Below are 14,758 nucleotides of genomic sequence, written 5' to 3' on the forward strand. Positions count from 1 at the left end.
ATTCTATAGACATTACTTTATCTGCTGAAAGGTCTATAGATTGTTCTATAGAACTGGGCATTCTATAGAATGTCTAACAGAAATTCTATAGACATTATCCTTTATCTGCTGAAAGTTCTATAGATTGTTCCATGGAATAAAATTCTATAAAATGGCAGCAGCGCTATCACCATAGCATTGATTAATCTCATTAAGTTGATTCACCAGACTTGAGCTTGTTTTTTGAACAATGCAGGATGTCTCCCTCAATTATGAAAATGTTAATTTTGTATCATTCAAAATTGTGAGGTGTCATTTCAAGGCGGACACCCAGAACTTCGGCAGACTTTATTTTTAAAAGTATATTTATTCCAATAAATCAATTTATTTTTATTTTTAGAGTTTTTGAGTTATCTATAAGTAAAAAGTGTGAATATTTTCGTAACTTACTTTTTTATGTGATAAAATTAATTTTATTGGACTTCCAACATAAATTGATTTAGCAAAACTCAGTTCAAAGGTTTAAATCAGACCTAAAACGTCAGGACCCGCCCACGTACCTGCATGCAGCTGTGGAAGAACAAGCCCAGACACGTTTCTTCACGGAGCCCAATAGGAAAACACTTTACCGAACTCATGTAAGTAACAATTTATATTGTTAAAAGTCAGTATTTGCCAGGATTTAAATGTATACATTTTCAAAAGCATGGTTCAATGTTATATTTAGTTTACTACTTTTCCCGTCGTAACATTACAAACCCCCCCCCCCCCCGCCCCCGCCCCAAACACGATAGATAGAACTGCTCTCGTTTTGTTATAAAATAACAAAACTGTTTTAAGGCTGCAATCACAACCAAATTCATGTATAGTTGGTAATAATCGCGTTGTATCAATGTTTCTCATATCCGACACTAATAAGTGCGAATATGTTTCAAATCAACTTTTTTTTTTAATTATTTATTTTTCCCCTTCGCGCTTGCCGTAGTTGCAAAGCAGATTTCGCGGGCAGTTTGAGTTGGTGATGGCGGCCACAACGTCCATGTTGACTTCACTCGCTCTTTCTAAGCTGCCCAAGTCACGTCGGAGTTCATTGACGGTAACTTTGTTGGCTTAAACATCACATTTAGGTTTAGGGTCTTCTAGGCGCGATGCGAGACGTCACAAGCGGGCTAACGTTGAGCCAAACAGCAGCTTCGAGGCACGGGCGGAAATGGTGAGCTAGCAAAACTAGCCTAATTTATTATTATTATTATTATTATTATCATCCCTCCATTGTTTGTAACGTCAGGCTTGTGTGATCACACAGAGAAGGAGTTTGGCCCCCAGTCAGGTCGCCAAACGGAAGCAAGGGGAGGATGATCATCGAGACGAAATATAGTATATTAACCACGAGCGGTTCTCGAGAGAAGATGAATGGAGAAAATTGGGACAGTGATGAAGAAGTCCAAGTTCCATGGCCACTCAACAAAGCAGGAGGAAGGAAGCAGTCACAAACCAAATACGTGGCAAGAATTCTGAGATTTGGTGGTAATTAATAAACAGTTGAAAACTTTTCAATTCAATTCAGTAAAAAGTATACGTTTTACCAGAAGTACATATAAATATAGATATATTTAATATAGATATATTTAATGTACTTCTGATTTTACACCTTGAACTTTCGACTTTGTTTATGTAAAGTTAAATTTAATTAATATAATTTTTTTTCTTCCATGATTGATAGTAATTTCTCATCAGTGCAGCCCTGGTATACTGAATGTTTCAATCTGCAATGCTGAGGTGATTGTCATGATAGTACAGACTTAACCTTGACAATTTTTTAATATGGCTGTAAGCCTGTAAATAAGGGAAAGTAAGGTGAAATTTGTTTCTCGCTGAGGTGAATTTCTGAATCATCAGAACTGTAGGTATACCAAAGTAATTTAGTGATAACAATCTGCTGCTGAAATGTATGACTAACTGTACAGTTTAATTTAGCTTAATGTGGCACATATTTGTTTTTACACAGAAGACACACGTGAACTGACGCCATATTTGAAAGCCGCTCAGGATGGCAAGGATGTACCCCTTACTGGTGATTTGGAATATGGCAGAGGCAAGAGAAACAAACAGCCAAAGTCTTGGTCATCAGACAGTGAGAGCAAGGATGAAAGTGTTGAGGAGACTCTATCTGACAGACAGCAGGTACTTTTATTTCAGTGGTGTTGTCGCGATATGACCGAAATAGTGTTGAAAGCGACGTTAAACGTTAATTCACTCACTCACTATTTCAGTGGTGTTTCAACTGTGTGAGGTTTTGTAGGATTCAATCCCATACTTTTGAAGTACCTTGTCAGTTTTTCTTTATCATAAAAGTTAATCAAATCATGTTTCATTGTAGGCTTTAAAGTTATTGAATATTTTGATTCAATTCGACCAACTCAGACAGAATAATATTCAAGACAAATTGAGGTGTTGACAGACTTTCTGCATGTACTCGAAAATCTATCATTTCTGCAAACATATTTCTTCACTTCAATGGCATATAAAAGAACTGAACACGTTTTCTTGTTAATCTTGATTTTTCAGAAGAAAAAGAGGAAAGTAAGCCGTACAGCTGTGGGATATGATGCTCGGGCACAATTGAAGGCCCAACTTGCTGCTGTGAGTACATGAATAGAATAGAATAGGATTTTATTGGTTAATCAAAGCACCCTCTCGAGGCAAACAATCACAAGTGCCTAGCATTCATTTGAAATCGAGGACGTAAAAATTGCATCCCTGGCAACTGGTTTAAAACACAAGTTTATACTTTTACTTATATGAAAATAACACTACAAATACCTGATGAACAGTGCCTACTGTGTGAATGGCTTACTGCTACATGTACATGTAGCATATTCAAATTAATGTGCCTACAAGGTTGCTTATACATGTAAAACTTATATGGTGCTGTCAGGGCCGTATCCAGGACAAATTGCTTCCGGAAAACATATGAGCGCCCAAATTAATCATAATACAAATTATTTCATTTGATTTACTATTTTGACATTTTCAGCTGGGAAGAACTTCACCGAAAGATACATGTACAGAAATGGAATCCCTGAAGAAGGAAGTCCTCCAGTTGAGAGAGGAAAACAAATCCCTTCGAGATGCATTGAGGGTTGTTGAAGGTAGGTTTTCTTATTCTAGAAGTATGTTATTGTAATTATCATAGGTTGATGGAAAATATGCTTACATGTCGATGTATGAAATAACTTTCTTATTACGGTACTGTATTTTCATCTAACTTTGGCCTACGGGTATTGTCGTCATGTACGGCTGTCCATCCGTCACCGCAATATTTACAGAATCGTTTCATGTACGGAAACCAAACTTGTTACATCTATTTATCTTAGTGTAACAAGAAGCCTATCGAAAATGAGTCGTCTCGGACAATATTTTCCAGAGTTATGCCCCTTTTTTCCAATAAAAATCCATTTATGATTTGGGATAATTTCAGAACTGTTGCATATACAACATCCTAAGTTGTGATGTCCTCCCCTCTAAATAAGGGGAGGACATATGGTGTTTGTTTGTCTGTCTGTCCGTCCGTTTTTGTGTGTTTCTCTTATATTAGCAAGAGTTACGTCCCTTCCTTCTTGATATTTTGTCTCAGCTGGATATCTGATTAATACTTGACCGACAAATATTAAATCTTCGCGTGGTCAGGATGAATTAATATATATGGTTATATATATTTTTCATCTTTGATTGCTTCCTTACCATGTTTCCCTTGACTTGAACAAGATTCCTATCAAAATACCCTTACATTATGATAGCTGGGGTTAGAGCCGAGCGGTTTGGATATCGCCAGCTTCATGTTATTAATGTATTTTTTTTTTATTGTGTCTGCATCACAATGTACTTTTTTCTATTAAAGGACTTCCTGGCCTGCTAATGAAGATGGACGACTTATCACGTCAGGCAACAATACTATCAGCTCGACGTCCTGCTGTCGCTCTGCCAGAGAGGAGCTGGCCAACAGCAGCTTGACAGGAAAAAAATCCAATGCTTTTAAGGATAAGCATGAGAAACCAAAACTGGATGACAAGAAAGTGTCTGCTATTATTGGTGAGTATAAGTTAAATCAATCTGATTAAAACCATATCCACATCAGGGAAGTGGATCTGACCCTTTTCCTATCTCCAAGTCGTTCCGTGATCGTTTGGCATGAAGTATAGATATCCATAGCTTCCAGTCTGCTTGGTCCATGAATTGACTGCGAGATGTTCGTTTTGACAGATTTATAGGCATGGGTGGTCACATTAGCTTTGATCTCGTCGGAAACCAACATCAAGTGACTAAGCAAAAACCGCAGCGCACGGATATCTACACCTTTTTCTCGTTTGATATCTTATATCGGCATTCTCCGCCTTACTATTTAACAACTAGCGTCGGGAATTTCCGTGAGTTCTGCTGCAAGTTGAGAAGTGAACGACTTTTAGATAGGGAATGTGTCAGATCCCCTTCCCGATGTGGATATGGTTTCAATCAGATTGAAGTTAAATATTTTTATTAGAATTCTATTAATGCACTTTCGTGATTGTTCGAACGCCATTGGGGACACCCATCAAGTACACAACAAGATTCACAAGAAAGTGAAATCCTGAAAATAATTTGAAAAATATTTCACACACTGAATGGATTTTCTATATAGCTAATGAATAGTGTACATGCACTGTCAGAATTTGATACAGATTTGTTGCAGTTCGTAAAGCCTGGCATGATTGCACCACATATGATTTTGTGTGCGTCAAGCAGTGCAAGTGCCTTACAGCATAGAAACGCGTGATATGCAATGTATGCAGTGTGTTGACTATCCATTGCATTGATTAAATGATAGACATCACTCTCTTTATCGAGCTGAAAAATGCCATAGTGTAACTCATTGCATGACAGCTAGTGTCTTGGTGTCTGCAGACACTAATTCTGGTATATTTTATTGATCTTTCAGATTTTGTGAAGAAGCTCCATCCCTCAAGTGAAGCAAATGTGATAAAGAAAATCATTGGAGTGAAACTGAACATTGCGCAGAAAATGGGAAAAAAAGAAGGCCTCAGAAACAAATTCTACTGGACGTCTAGCCGTCTCTAACAGTCGGGGATTTATTACGTCAAGATTTGAGTTACATGTATATAATAAATACAAGTCAACATTCATTCAACTGCAATATTTGTCTTTCTCCATTGCCAGTGTTAGACAACAGATTTTGTAGAATGCCTGCCCAATCATTTCTACATCATTCTGAACCGTATTCCACAGAAAGCCATTCCATAGGAGCCTGTTCTATAGAACTACTCTTTAGAACTTTCTTCTATAGCACTATTCTTTAGAGGAGATCTATAGAACCATTCTTTAGAACCATGTTCTTTAGAACCCTGTTCTATAGAACCATTCTTTAGAACCCTGTTCTATAGAACCATTCTTTAGAACCCTGTTCTATAGAACCATTCTTTAGAATCCTGTTCTATAGAACTTCGGTCCTAAAGTTCATTAGAAATTCTATAGAGATATTCTTTAGAAATTCTATAGAACTTCGGTCCTAAAGTTCATTAGAAATTCTATAGAGATATTCTTTAGAAATTCTATAGAACATTTTTTGCAGGGCTATTTTGCATGTTTTGTGTTTCTTATAGAAGAATAGAATAGAATAGAATGGACTTTATTGTCATTATATTTGCATATAACGAGATTAAGCACTCCAATTTAAGGTGCGGTAGTGGGAACAAATATGGAATAAAAATAAATTACACAAGAGGTAATAAAGGTAAAACTAAGAGTTGAAATAAACAGACTACTATCCAATAAAAAATAATAAGCAATCCTGTACAATATACAAAACACTATACAAAATACAAAATACTGTACAATATACAGATTAAGACAAGAGTACCGGAGTAATAAATAACAATCAGATTTAATTAATTAATTAATTGAAAAGTGCGTAACAAATCAAATCTGTTATTCTGTATTATTTCTAGCGGTTGTCTTACTCTTTTCAGCGGTCCTTGAACGCACCGTGAAACCAAATTCGTCTCATATTTCTCGCAACAATCATTCCGTGCCATGACAGCACAGCTGTACGTTCAATGTACACAATTAAATACCTTAGTTACAAACAGTAGTAATAAGTGTATAAGATCGGTTGTGAGTTCAAACCCCGGCAGAGTCATACTAAAGACTATAAAAATGGGACCCATTACCTCCCTGCTTGGCACTCAGCATCAAGGGTTGGAATTGGGGGTTAAATCACCAAAAATGATTCCTGGGCGCGGCCACCGCTGCTGCTCACTGCTCCCCTCACCTCCCGGGGGTGAACAAGGGGATGGGTCAAATGCAGAGAATCATTTCACCACACCTAGTGTGTGTGTGACAATCATTGGTACTTTAACTTTAACTTTATACGTTTAGATTGGGGTATGTTGTTTCTCGATGGGGAAAGACGTATATGACTCTTGTTTTCATGTTAGCATTCAGGCAAGCGAAGTAGCGCCAGTCAGTCTGTGAGTTTTTCAAAGTGCAGTTGACATGAGTTAACACGATCATTTTGACACCTCCTAATGTTTAGTTAACATGTTTTTTATCCATGGTAAGACAACTAAAAACATATTTTCACAGGCGGCATTTACATGTTAGAGATGTTGAAGTGTGATAATAATATCTCATCGTCTCTTTATTTACCAACAAAAATGAGTGCTGTAGATTGTTCTCAACAGTTCACAAATGCTCTTCACGTGTTAACAAGTTTCTTTTTGTAATTAGAATGAATTATTACTAGTATTGTTATAATTAATTGAAACAGTACAGTAGAATTGAATGAATTGGGAGTGTGCCTTTTACTGCCACCTAGTGTGTACTTTTTTCTCACCTTTGTTGCAATCCTGTGCTTTTTTTGGTTCAGGTAAAAAGAACACTTTGAACTGATAAAGTCGTAAAAATCACAAGTTGATTCAAAGTTATTGAAGAAAAATACGCCTCAATACGTCGCAACAATCACCGGGACTGCTTATTAAACAGCCCAGCAGTCACAAAGTCCAATAAAGAAGTCTGATTAACTGTCTAATGATGAAAAATGTGAAAATATATCAAACCCAAGAACGAGCGCAGACAAATGAATTGTTGGCGAACACTGCAGGAAGCTATGAGCCGCGTCTCGATGTTTGGGTGCGGCTGGCGAGAAGCGTTGAATGCATCCGCTCGCAGCCAAGGTCTAGTGCCCGTCACCTGGCAACCAAGCCAAATAGCGCACCCTCTTAAGGCGACGTGTCAATAGAATCCGCCTTTGAGCGCTATCGACATCCAGTTAGCTTCTCAGGTATTCACACGGGCTATTTAGAGAGCAATAATTGCACTGTATGGATCTCTGTTCAATGCATGAATAGAATATGCATTTTCCTGATTAATGCGAGAACTATCGCACCCGGCGGGGTTATTTGTCACTCGCTCAAAAGATGGACAAAGATGCTCCTCTTAACAATAAGTATAATACAAATAATGATAAAATATAGTGTAAGGCAGGGGCATCAAACTCTGTTTATTGAGAGCTACTTCACAATAATGGCTTCCCTCATGTAAGTGTGAATACATGTGCATATAAACGTATAATAGCCTTGTTGTTACACAACTTGCAAAGGCAACTTTTTTTAGGTTTTTATATTTTTTTCTTGCAGATTGATTAATAACTTGCTTTGACATTCTAAGTCAAGATCATGAGCAGATATTTAAGTATTTATTTGTGATAATATGTTGCGTGATCATATACTAAGTGTAGAACATCTGACATTTCACGTGGAACGTTCTTCTGTCACCATTGAAAGATCAAATACATTTAGCCACAAAATGCTTTTTGATTTCCAGCCTTTTGCACGGCGCATAAATGCTGTGGTGATCCATTTTAAAAAGATGCGGCAGGCCACATAAAATGATATGGCAAGCCACTTTAAAATTATTGGACGGTTAAGTTCAAATTAGGTGGCAATCCAAAAAAAAATGATGTGACGGACCACGTTAAAATTATGGGACGGGCCAATTTTAAATGAAGTGGTGGTCAAAAATAAAACATGTGGCGCATCACAAAAAATTACGTGGTGGGCCACTCAAAATGATGTGGCTGGCCACTTTAAAATGATGTGGCGGTCAAAAAATAAAAATATGTGGCTGACCACTTAAATGACTTGGCAGACCACATAAAATGATAGGGCAAGCCACATTAAATTATGGGACGGCTAAGATAATATTAGGGGCAATCAAAAAAAAAAAATGATGTGGCAGGCTATGTAAATAAAGTGGCAGACCACATTAGAATGATGTGGCATGCCACATTACAATTTTGGGACAGTTCACTTTAAAATGATGTGGCAGTCAAAAAAATAAAAAAGATGTGGCTGACCACTTAAATGACATGGCAGACCACATAAAATGATAGGGCAAGCCACTTTAAAATTATGGGACAGCTAAGATAACATTAGGAGCAATCCAAAAAAAAATTATGTGGCGGGCCATGTAAAAGAATTGGCAGACCACATTAGAATTATGTGGCATGCCACATTAAAATTATGGGACGGGCCACCTTAAAATGAAGTGGCAGTCAAAAAAATGTAAAGATGTGGCCGACCACTTAAATGACTTGGCAGACCACATAAAATGATAGGGCAAGCCACTTTACAATTATGGGACAGCTAAGATAACATTAGGAGCAATCCAAAAAAAAATGATGTGGTGGGCCTTGTAAATGAAATGGCAGATCACATTAGAATTATTTGGCATGCCACATTAAAATTATGGAACGGGCCACTTTTAAAATGAAGTGGCGGTCAAAAATAAAACGATGTGGCTGACCACTTAAATTACATGGCAGACCACATAAAATGATAGGGCAAGCCACTTTAAAATTATGGGACGGCTAAAATGATATTAGGGGCAATCCAAAAAAAAATTATGTGGCGGGCCAAAGAAAAATAATTGGCAGACCACATTAGAATTATGTGGCATGCCAACTAAAAATTATGGGACGGGCCAAGTTAAAATGAAGTGGCAGTCAAAAAAATGTAAAGATGTGGCCGACCACTAAAATGACTTGGCAGACCACATAAAATGATAGGGCAAGCCACAATAAAATTATGGGACAGCTAAGATAACATCAGGGGCAATCCAAAAAAAATGATGTAGCGGGCCCTGTAAATGAAATGGCAGACCACATTAGAATTATTTGGCATGCCACATTAAAATTATGGGACGGGCCACATTAAAATGATGTGGCGGTCAAATATAAAACAATGTGGCTGACCACATAACATGATGTGGTGGGCCACGTTTGAATAATGTGGCATGGCACTTTCAAAAGAATGGGAGAGGTCACATTTAAAATGAAGTGGGGGTCAAAAATAAAAAGATGTGGCTGGCCACATAAATAACGTGGCAGACCACATCAAATGATGTGGTGGTCCACTTTAAAATTATTTGGCGGATCACATTAAAATAATGTGGCTGACCTAATAAAATTTTGTGGCAGGCCACCTTAGAATTATGTGGCGTGTCACTTCAAAATCAAGTGGCGGTCCAAAATATAAAAATGTGGCTGAACACATACATTTTGTGGCAGGCCACCTTAGAATTATGTGGCATGCTAATTTAAAATAAAGTGGCTGTCCAAAAAAACCCAGATGTGGCCGGCCACATAAATGATGTGGCAGATAACAAAAAATGATGTGGCGGGCCACATTTGAATAATTATGGGCGAGGCCAAACCTAAAATGAAGTGGCGATCAAAAATAAAAAGATGTGGCTGGCCACATAACTAACTTGGCAGACCACATAAAATAATGTGGTGCGCCACGTAAAAAAAAGATGTGGCGGGCCACCTTAAAATATTGTGACTGACTCAATAAAAGGATGTGACAGGCAACCTTAGAATTATGTGGCATGCCAATTTGTAATAAAGTGGCCGTCCACATACATGTGGCGGATCTCATAAAATGATGTGGCAGGCCACATAAAAATATGTGGCTTGGCACGTAATTGATGTGGTATATCACTTTAAAATTAAGTGGCTGGTGAACCACATCAAATTATTTGGCAAGCAACCATACAATTTTGTGGCATGCCATTTTAAAATATGGGACGGGCCACAATAAAATGATGTGGCATTCCGAAATAAAACGACGTGGCCGATCACATAAAATGACGTGGCGTGCCGAATTAAAATGAAGTGGCTGTCCAAAATAAAATGATATGGTGGACCACATACAATGACGTAGCAGGTCACGATAAAATTATGTGTGCGGTCCAAAATAAAATGATCTGACAAACCCCATAAAATGATGTGGCGGGCAAGATTTGGCCCCCGGGCCTTGAGTTTGACACCTGTGGTGTGATGGTGAGAGAAGAAAAGTAGTATACAAAGAAGTTACATTCGTATTGGTCTGAAAACACAGAGTGTATAGAAAAAAAATAATTGAAATAGTTGTCAACAAAGAGTTCAAAGTTTTTGTTCCTGGAAGTGTTGCCATGGAAACACACGTGTTGGAAGAATGGTTTTGATGAAAAGAAGAATTTGGCGCTGATGCCAATTAGGACTGTTTGGCCTTGGCGGAGGTCTGCCGACAATAAAGCTGTTGTTCTACAAAGGTTGAGTATATTTCATTTGCTAGAAGTCATTTTCCGCTCATTAAAGTCAACTTGTGCTGCAACTTGATCATTTCAGCTGTGATTGGACCGCCACCTGTCAGGTCCCACGGTGAGCCCCCCTAATGAGGACCCCTCTAATAAAACAGTCCATTTGATCGGGTGAACCTCGCTCGCGGCGACGTGACACGCGTACGGCGGTCGACACCTGACCGCGTTGGCGCCGGAAGCAGCTGCCGCCATCTTGGCTCAGTGATTGACTGGCAGTCGTTTCATCGCTCGCAGATGTTCGTCGGCCGCGCACGCTGGGAAATGAGCTGGCGAGAACGTGCGCCTTACTTAGCGCCAGCTAACTAAGTTTAGAATGAAATACGCGTCTGGCAGATGCCTCACAATCAACGCCCAACAGCCTTTAATGGGACGGATTTCATTTACGCCAGGCGGACTGACCTCACGGACGGAGCGGATAAAACTTTTTGCTACACGAGAGCGTAAAGACGTCGTATTTCAGTCTCGCTCAGCTCTCTGCCTGCCCTTTAAAGCATTGACCCTCCACACGCTCACTGCTGCTGCCTGATTAATACTGCCAGGCATTTATTGGCACACCATTTCTACCAATAGGTCACCTGTTTGACCCCCCTTTCCCCCCTCACACTTACACAAACACAACAGGATCGAAGCGCCACAGACAGGAAGCTGCACTCGATAAGGTTGGATGGAAGTATTATTGTAGCAAAACTATTTGCAAATGCGTATCTCAATCTGTGCTTCTGTAATCTGATTAACCTGTCTGTATACTAATTTGTGCGTCTGTATCTCAGTCTGTGCATCTGTAATCTGATTAACGTGTCTGTGTACTAATTTGTGTGTCTGTATCTCAATCTGTGCTTCTGTAATCTGATTAACCTGTCTGTATACTAATTTGTGCGTCTGTATCTCAATCTGTGTATCTGTAATCCGATTAACGTGTCTGTGTACTAATTTGTGTGTCTGTATCTCAATCTGTGCTTCTGTAATCTGATTAACCTGTCTGTATACTAATTTGTGCGTCTGTATCGCAGTCTGGGCATCTGTAATCTGATTAACCTGTCTGTGTACTAATTTGTGCGTCTGTATCTCAATCTGTGCATCTGTAATCTGATTAACCTGTCTGTGTACTAATTTGTGCATCTGTATCTCAATCTGTGCGTCTGTAATCTGATTAATGTGTCCCGTACTAATTTGTGTGTCTGTATCTCAATCTGTGCATCTGTAATCTGATTAACCTGTCTGTGTACTAATTTGTGCGTCTGTATCTCAATCTGTGCGTCTGTAATCCGATTAACGTGTCCCGTACTAATTTGTGTGTCTGTATCTCAATCTGTGCATCTGTAATCTGATTAACCTGTCTGTGTACTAATTTGTGCATCTGTATCTCAGTTTGGGCATCTGTAATCCGATTAACGTGTCTGTGTACTGATTTGTGTGTCTGTATTTTAGTCTGTGCATCTGCAATCTGATTAACGTGTCCATGTACTGACTTGTGTGTCTGTATCTCAATCTGTGCATCTGTAATCCGATTAACGTGTATGTGTACTAAATTATGTGTCTGTATCTCAATCTGTGTCTGTAATCCGATTAACGTGTCCGTGTACTAATTTGTGTGTCTGTATCTCAATCTGTGCTTCTGTAATCTGATTAACCTGTCTGTATACTAATTTGTGCATATGTAATCTGATTAATGCGTCTGTGTACTAATTTGTGTGTCTGTATCTCAATCTGTGCTTCTGTAATCTGATAAACCTGTCTGTATACTAATTTGTGCGTCTGTATCTCAATCTGTGCATCTGTAATCCGATTAACGTGTCTGTGTACTAATTTGTGTGTCTGTATCTCAATCTGTGCTTCTGTAATCTGATTAACCTGTCTGTATACTAATTTGTGCGTCTGTAGCTCAGTCTGTGCATCTGTAATCTGATTACCTGTCTGTGTACTAATTTGTGCGTCTGTATCTCAATCTGTGCATCTGTAATCTGATTAACCTGTCTGTGTACTAATTTGTGCGTCTGTATCTCAATCTGTGCGTCTGTAATCCGATTAACGTGTCCCGTACTAATTTGTGTGTCTGTATCTCAATCTGTGCATCTGTAATCTGATTAACCTGTCTGTGTACTAATTTGTGCGTCTGTATCTCAATCTGTGCATCTGTAATCTGATTAACCTGTCTGTGTACTAATTTGTGCGTCTGTATCTCAATCTGTGCATCTGTAATCTGATTAACGTGTCCATGTACTGACTAATGTGTCTGTATCTCAATCTGTGCGTCTGTAATCTGATTAACGTGTCCGTGTACTAATTTGTGTGTCTGTATCTTAGTCTGTGCATCTGCAATCTGATTAATGTGTCCGTGTACTGACTTGTGTGTCTGTACCTCAATCTGTGTGTCTGTAATCCGATTAACGTGTCTGTGTACTAATTTGTGTGTCTATCTCAATCTGTGTCTGTAATCCGATTAACGTGTCCGTGTACTAATGTGTGCGTCTGTATCTCAGATGTGCGTTTTAATCCGATTAACGTGTCCGTGTACTAATTTGTGCTTCTGCATCTCAATCTGTGTCTGTAATCTGATTAACGTGTCCGTGTACTAATTTGTGTGTCTGTAATCCGATTGTGTCCGTGTACTAATTTGTGTGTCTGTATCTCAATTGGTGTCTGTAATCCGATTAACGTGTCTGTGTACTAATGTGTGCATCTGTATCTCAACCTGTGCGTCTGTAATCTGTTTAACGTGTCTGTGTACTGATTTGTGTGTCTGTATCTCAATCTGTGCGTCTGTAATCCGATTAACGTGTCCGTGTACATTAACGTGTCTGTGTACTAATTTGTGTGTCTGTAATCCGATTGTGTCCGTGTACTAATTCGTGTGTCTGTATCTCAATTGGTGTCTGTAATCCGATTAACGTGTCTGTGCACTAATTTGTACGTCTATCTCAATCTGTGCGTCTGCCATCCGATTAACGTGGCTGTGTACTAATTTGTGTGTCTGTATCACAATCGGTGTGTGTGTAATCAGATCCGCCTGTGCTTCTTTTAATCTGTGCTTCCGTATTTCAATTTGTGTGTGTGGAAAAAAATCTGACCGTGTAAAAAGACGTGTTTGTCTGCAACTTCACCTTTCTTTCCCAAACTTTGGAAGTATTTAGGTGTCATAAATCAGATACATACGATAATAGCTTCACCATGCTTTGCCATAGCTTTACCATGAATTGATTAACGTGGACCCCGACTTAAACAAGTTGAAAAACTTATTCGGGTGTTACCATTTAGCAGAGGTGGGACCAAGTCATTGTTTTGCAAGTCACAAGTAAGTCTCAAGTCTTTGCCCTCGAGTCCGAGTCAAGTCCCGAGTCAAGACAGGCAAGCCCCGAGTCAAGTCCAAAGTCAAGACTGGAAAGTCTCAAGTCAAGTCCTAAGTCCTGCATTTTGAGTTTCGAGTCCTTTCAAGTCCTTTTAACCACAGACTAATATATTAACACAGATTGTGTATGCTTTTCAAACGCTGTATTTATTTATTAAAACAAGTGCATTTTAAATTGCAGGAAAGAAAATTGTGCTGACATTGCACTTTATAATAACACTATTAACCAGTCATTTTAAACATTAACTCATTCCTTTACAGAACAAACACGTTGAAAAATAAAGTGCAAATGTACTTATTTGTACAAAAGTGTTAACATTGAAAAAACATGACATATACGTGAACATAACAAAAAAGTTGTACTTTTTATATGTCAGGGCCCTATGCTGCATTGCATTTGCAAAAGACCAAATTAGCCAAGAGTCTGTCAGTCATTTGTGCACGATGGGGGCGTAGTATGATGCCACCATGGCTGAAAACTCGCTCCACTGGAGCACTGGAGGCAGGCACTGCCAAGACTCTCATGGCCACTCGGAACAGTTAAGGAAGAGTCTTCATGTTCAATGCCCAGAACAAAAGGGGGGAGAGAGTTGTTTTGGGTTGGTGCACTACTTGTAAGTGTATCTTGTGTTTTTTATGTTGATTTAATTAAAAAAAGAAAAAATGATTTCTTGTGCGGCCCGATACCAATCGATCCACGGACCAGTACCGGGCCGCGGCCCGGTGGTTGGGGACCAC

The 14,758-nt window shown here is 38.9% G+C and overlaps 2 protein-coding genes across 8 annotated transcripts in view; one reads left to right on the forward strand and one right to left on the reverse strand.

The window, feature by feature from the left end:
• Positions 1-14,758, reverse strand: part of LOC133620178 (RNA binding protein fox-1 homolog 3-like) — a 1,135,173-nt gene that overhangs the window by 583,590 nt on the left and 536,825 nt on the right. The gene's annotated exons all lie outside the window — the stretch shown is intronic.
• LOC133620177 (uncharacterized) lies at positions 19-5,102 on the forward strand. 2 transcript variants are annotated; one of them, XM_061981450.2, is made up of 8 exons: positions 19-617; positions 1,107-1,192; positions 1,286-1,506; positions 1,988-2,163; positions 2,548-2,622; positions 3,017-3,131; positions 3,881-4,071; positions 4,955-5,102. In XM_061981450.2, exons 3-7 carry the CDS (start codon positions 1,335-1,337, stop codon positions 3,991-3,993), a joined length of 651 nt encoding a protein of 216 aa, XP_061837434.1. In that variant the 5' UTR covers positions 19-617; positions 1,107-1,192; positions 1,286-1,334; the 3' UTR covers positions 3,994-4,071; positions 4,955-5,102. The 2 variants fall into 2 exon arrangements, with proteins under 2 accessions (XP_061837434.1, XP_072772053.1); XM_072915952.1 differs by lacking the exon at positions 19-617 and having other exon boundaries at positions 805-1,192.

This window comes from Nerophis lumbriciformis, linkage group LG24, assembly GCF_033978685.3.
Source record: "Nerophis lumbriciformis linkage group LG24, RoL_Nlum_v2.1, whole genome shotgun sequence".
NCBI lineage: Eukaryota > Metazoa > Chordata > Actinopteri > Syngnathiformes > Syngnathidae > Nerophis > Nerophis lumbriciformis.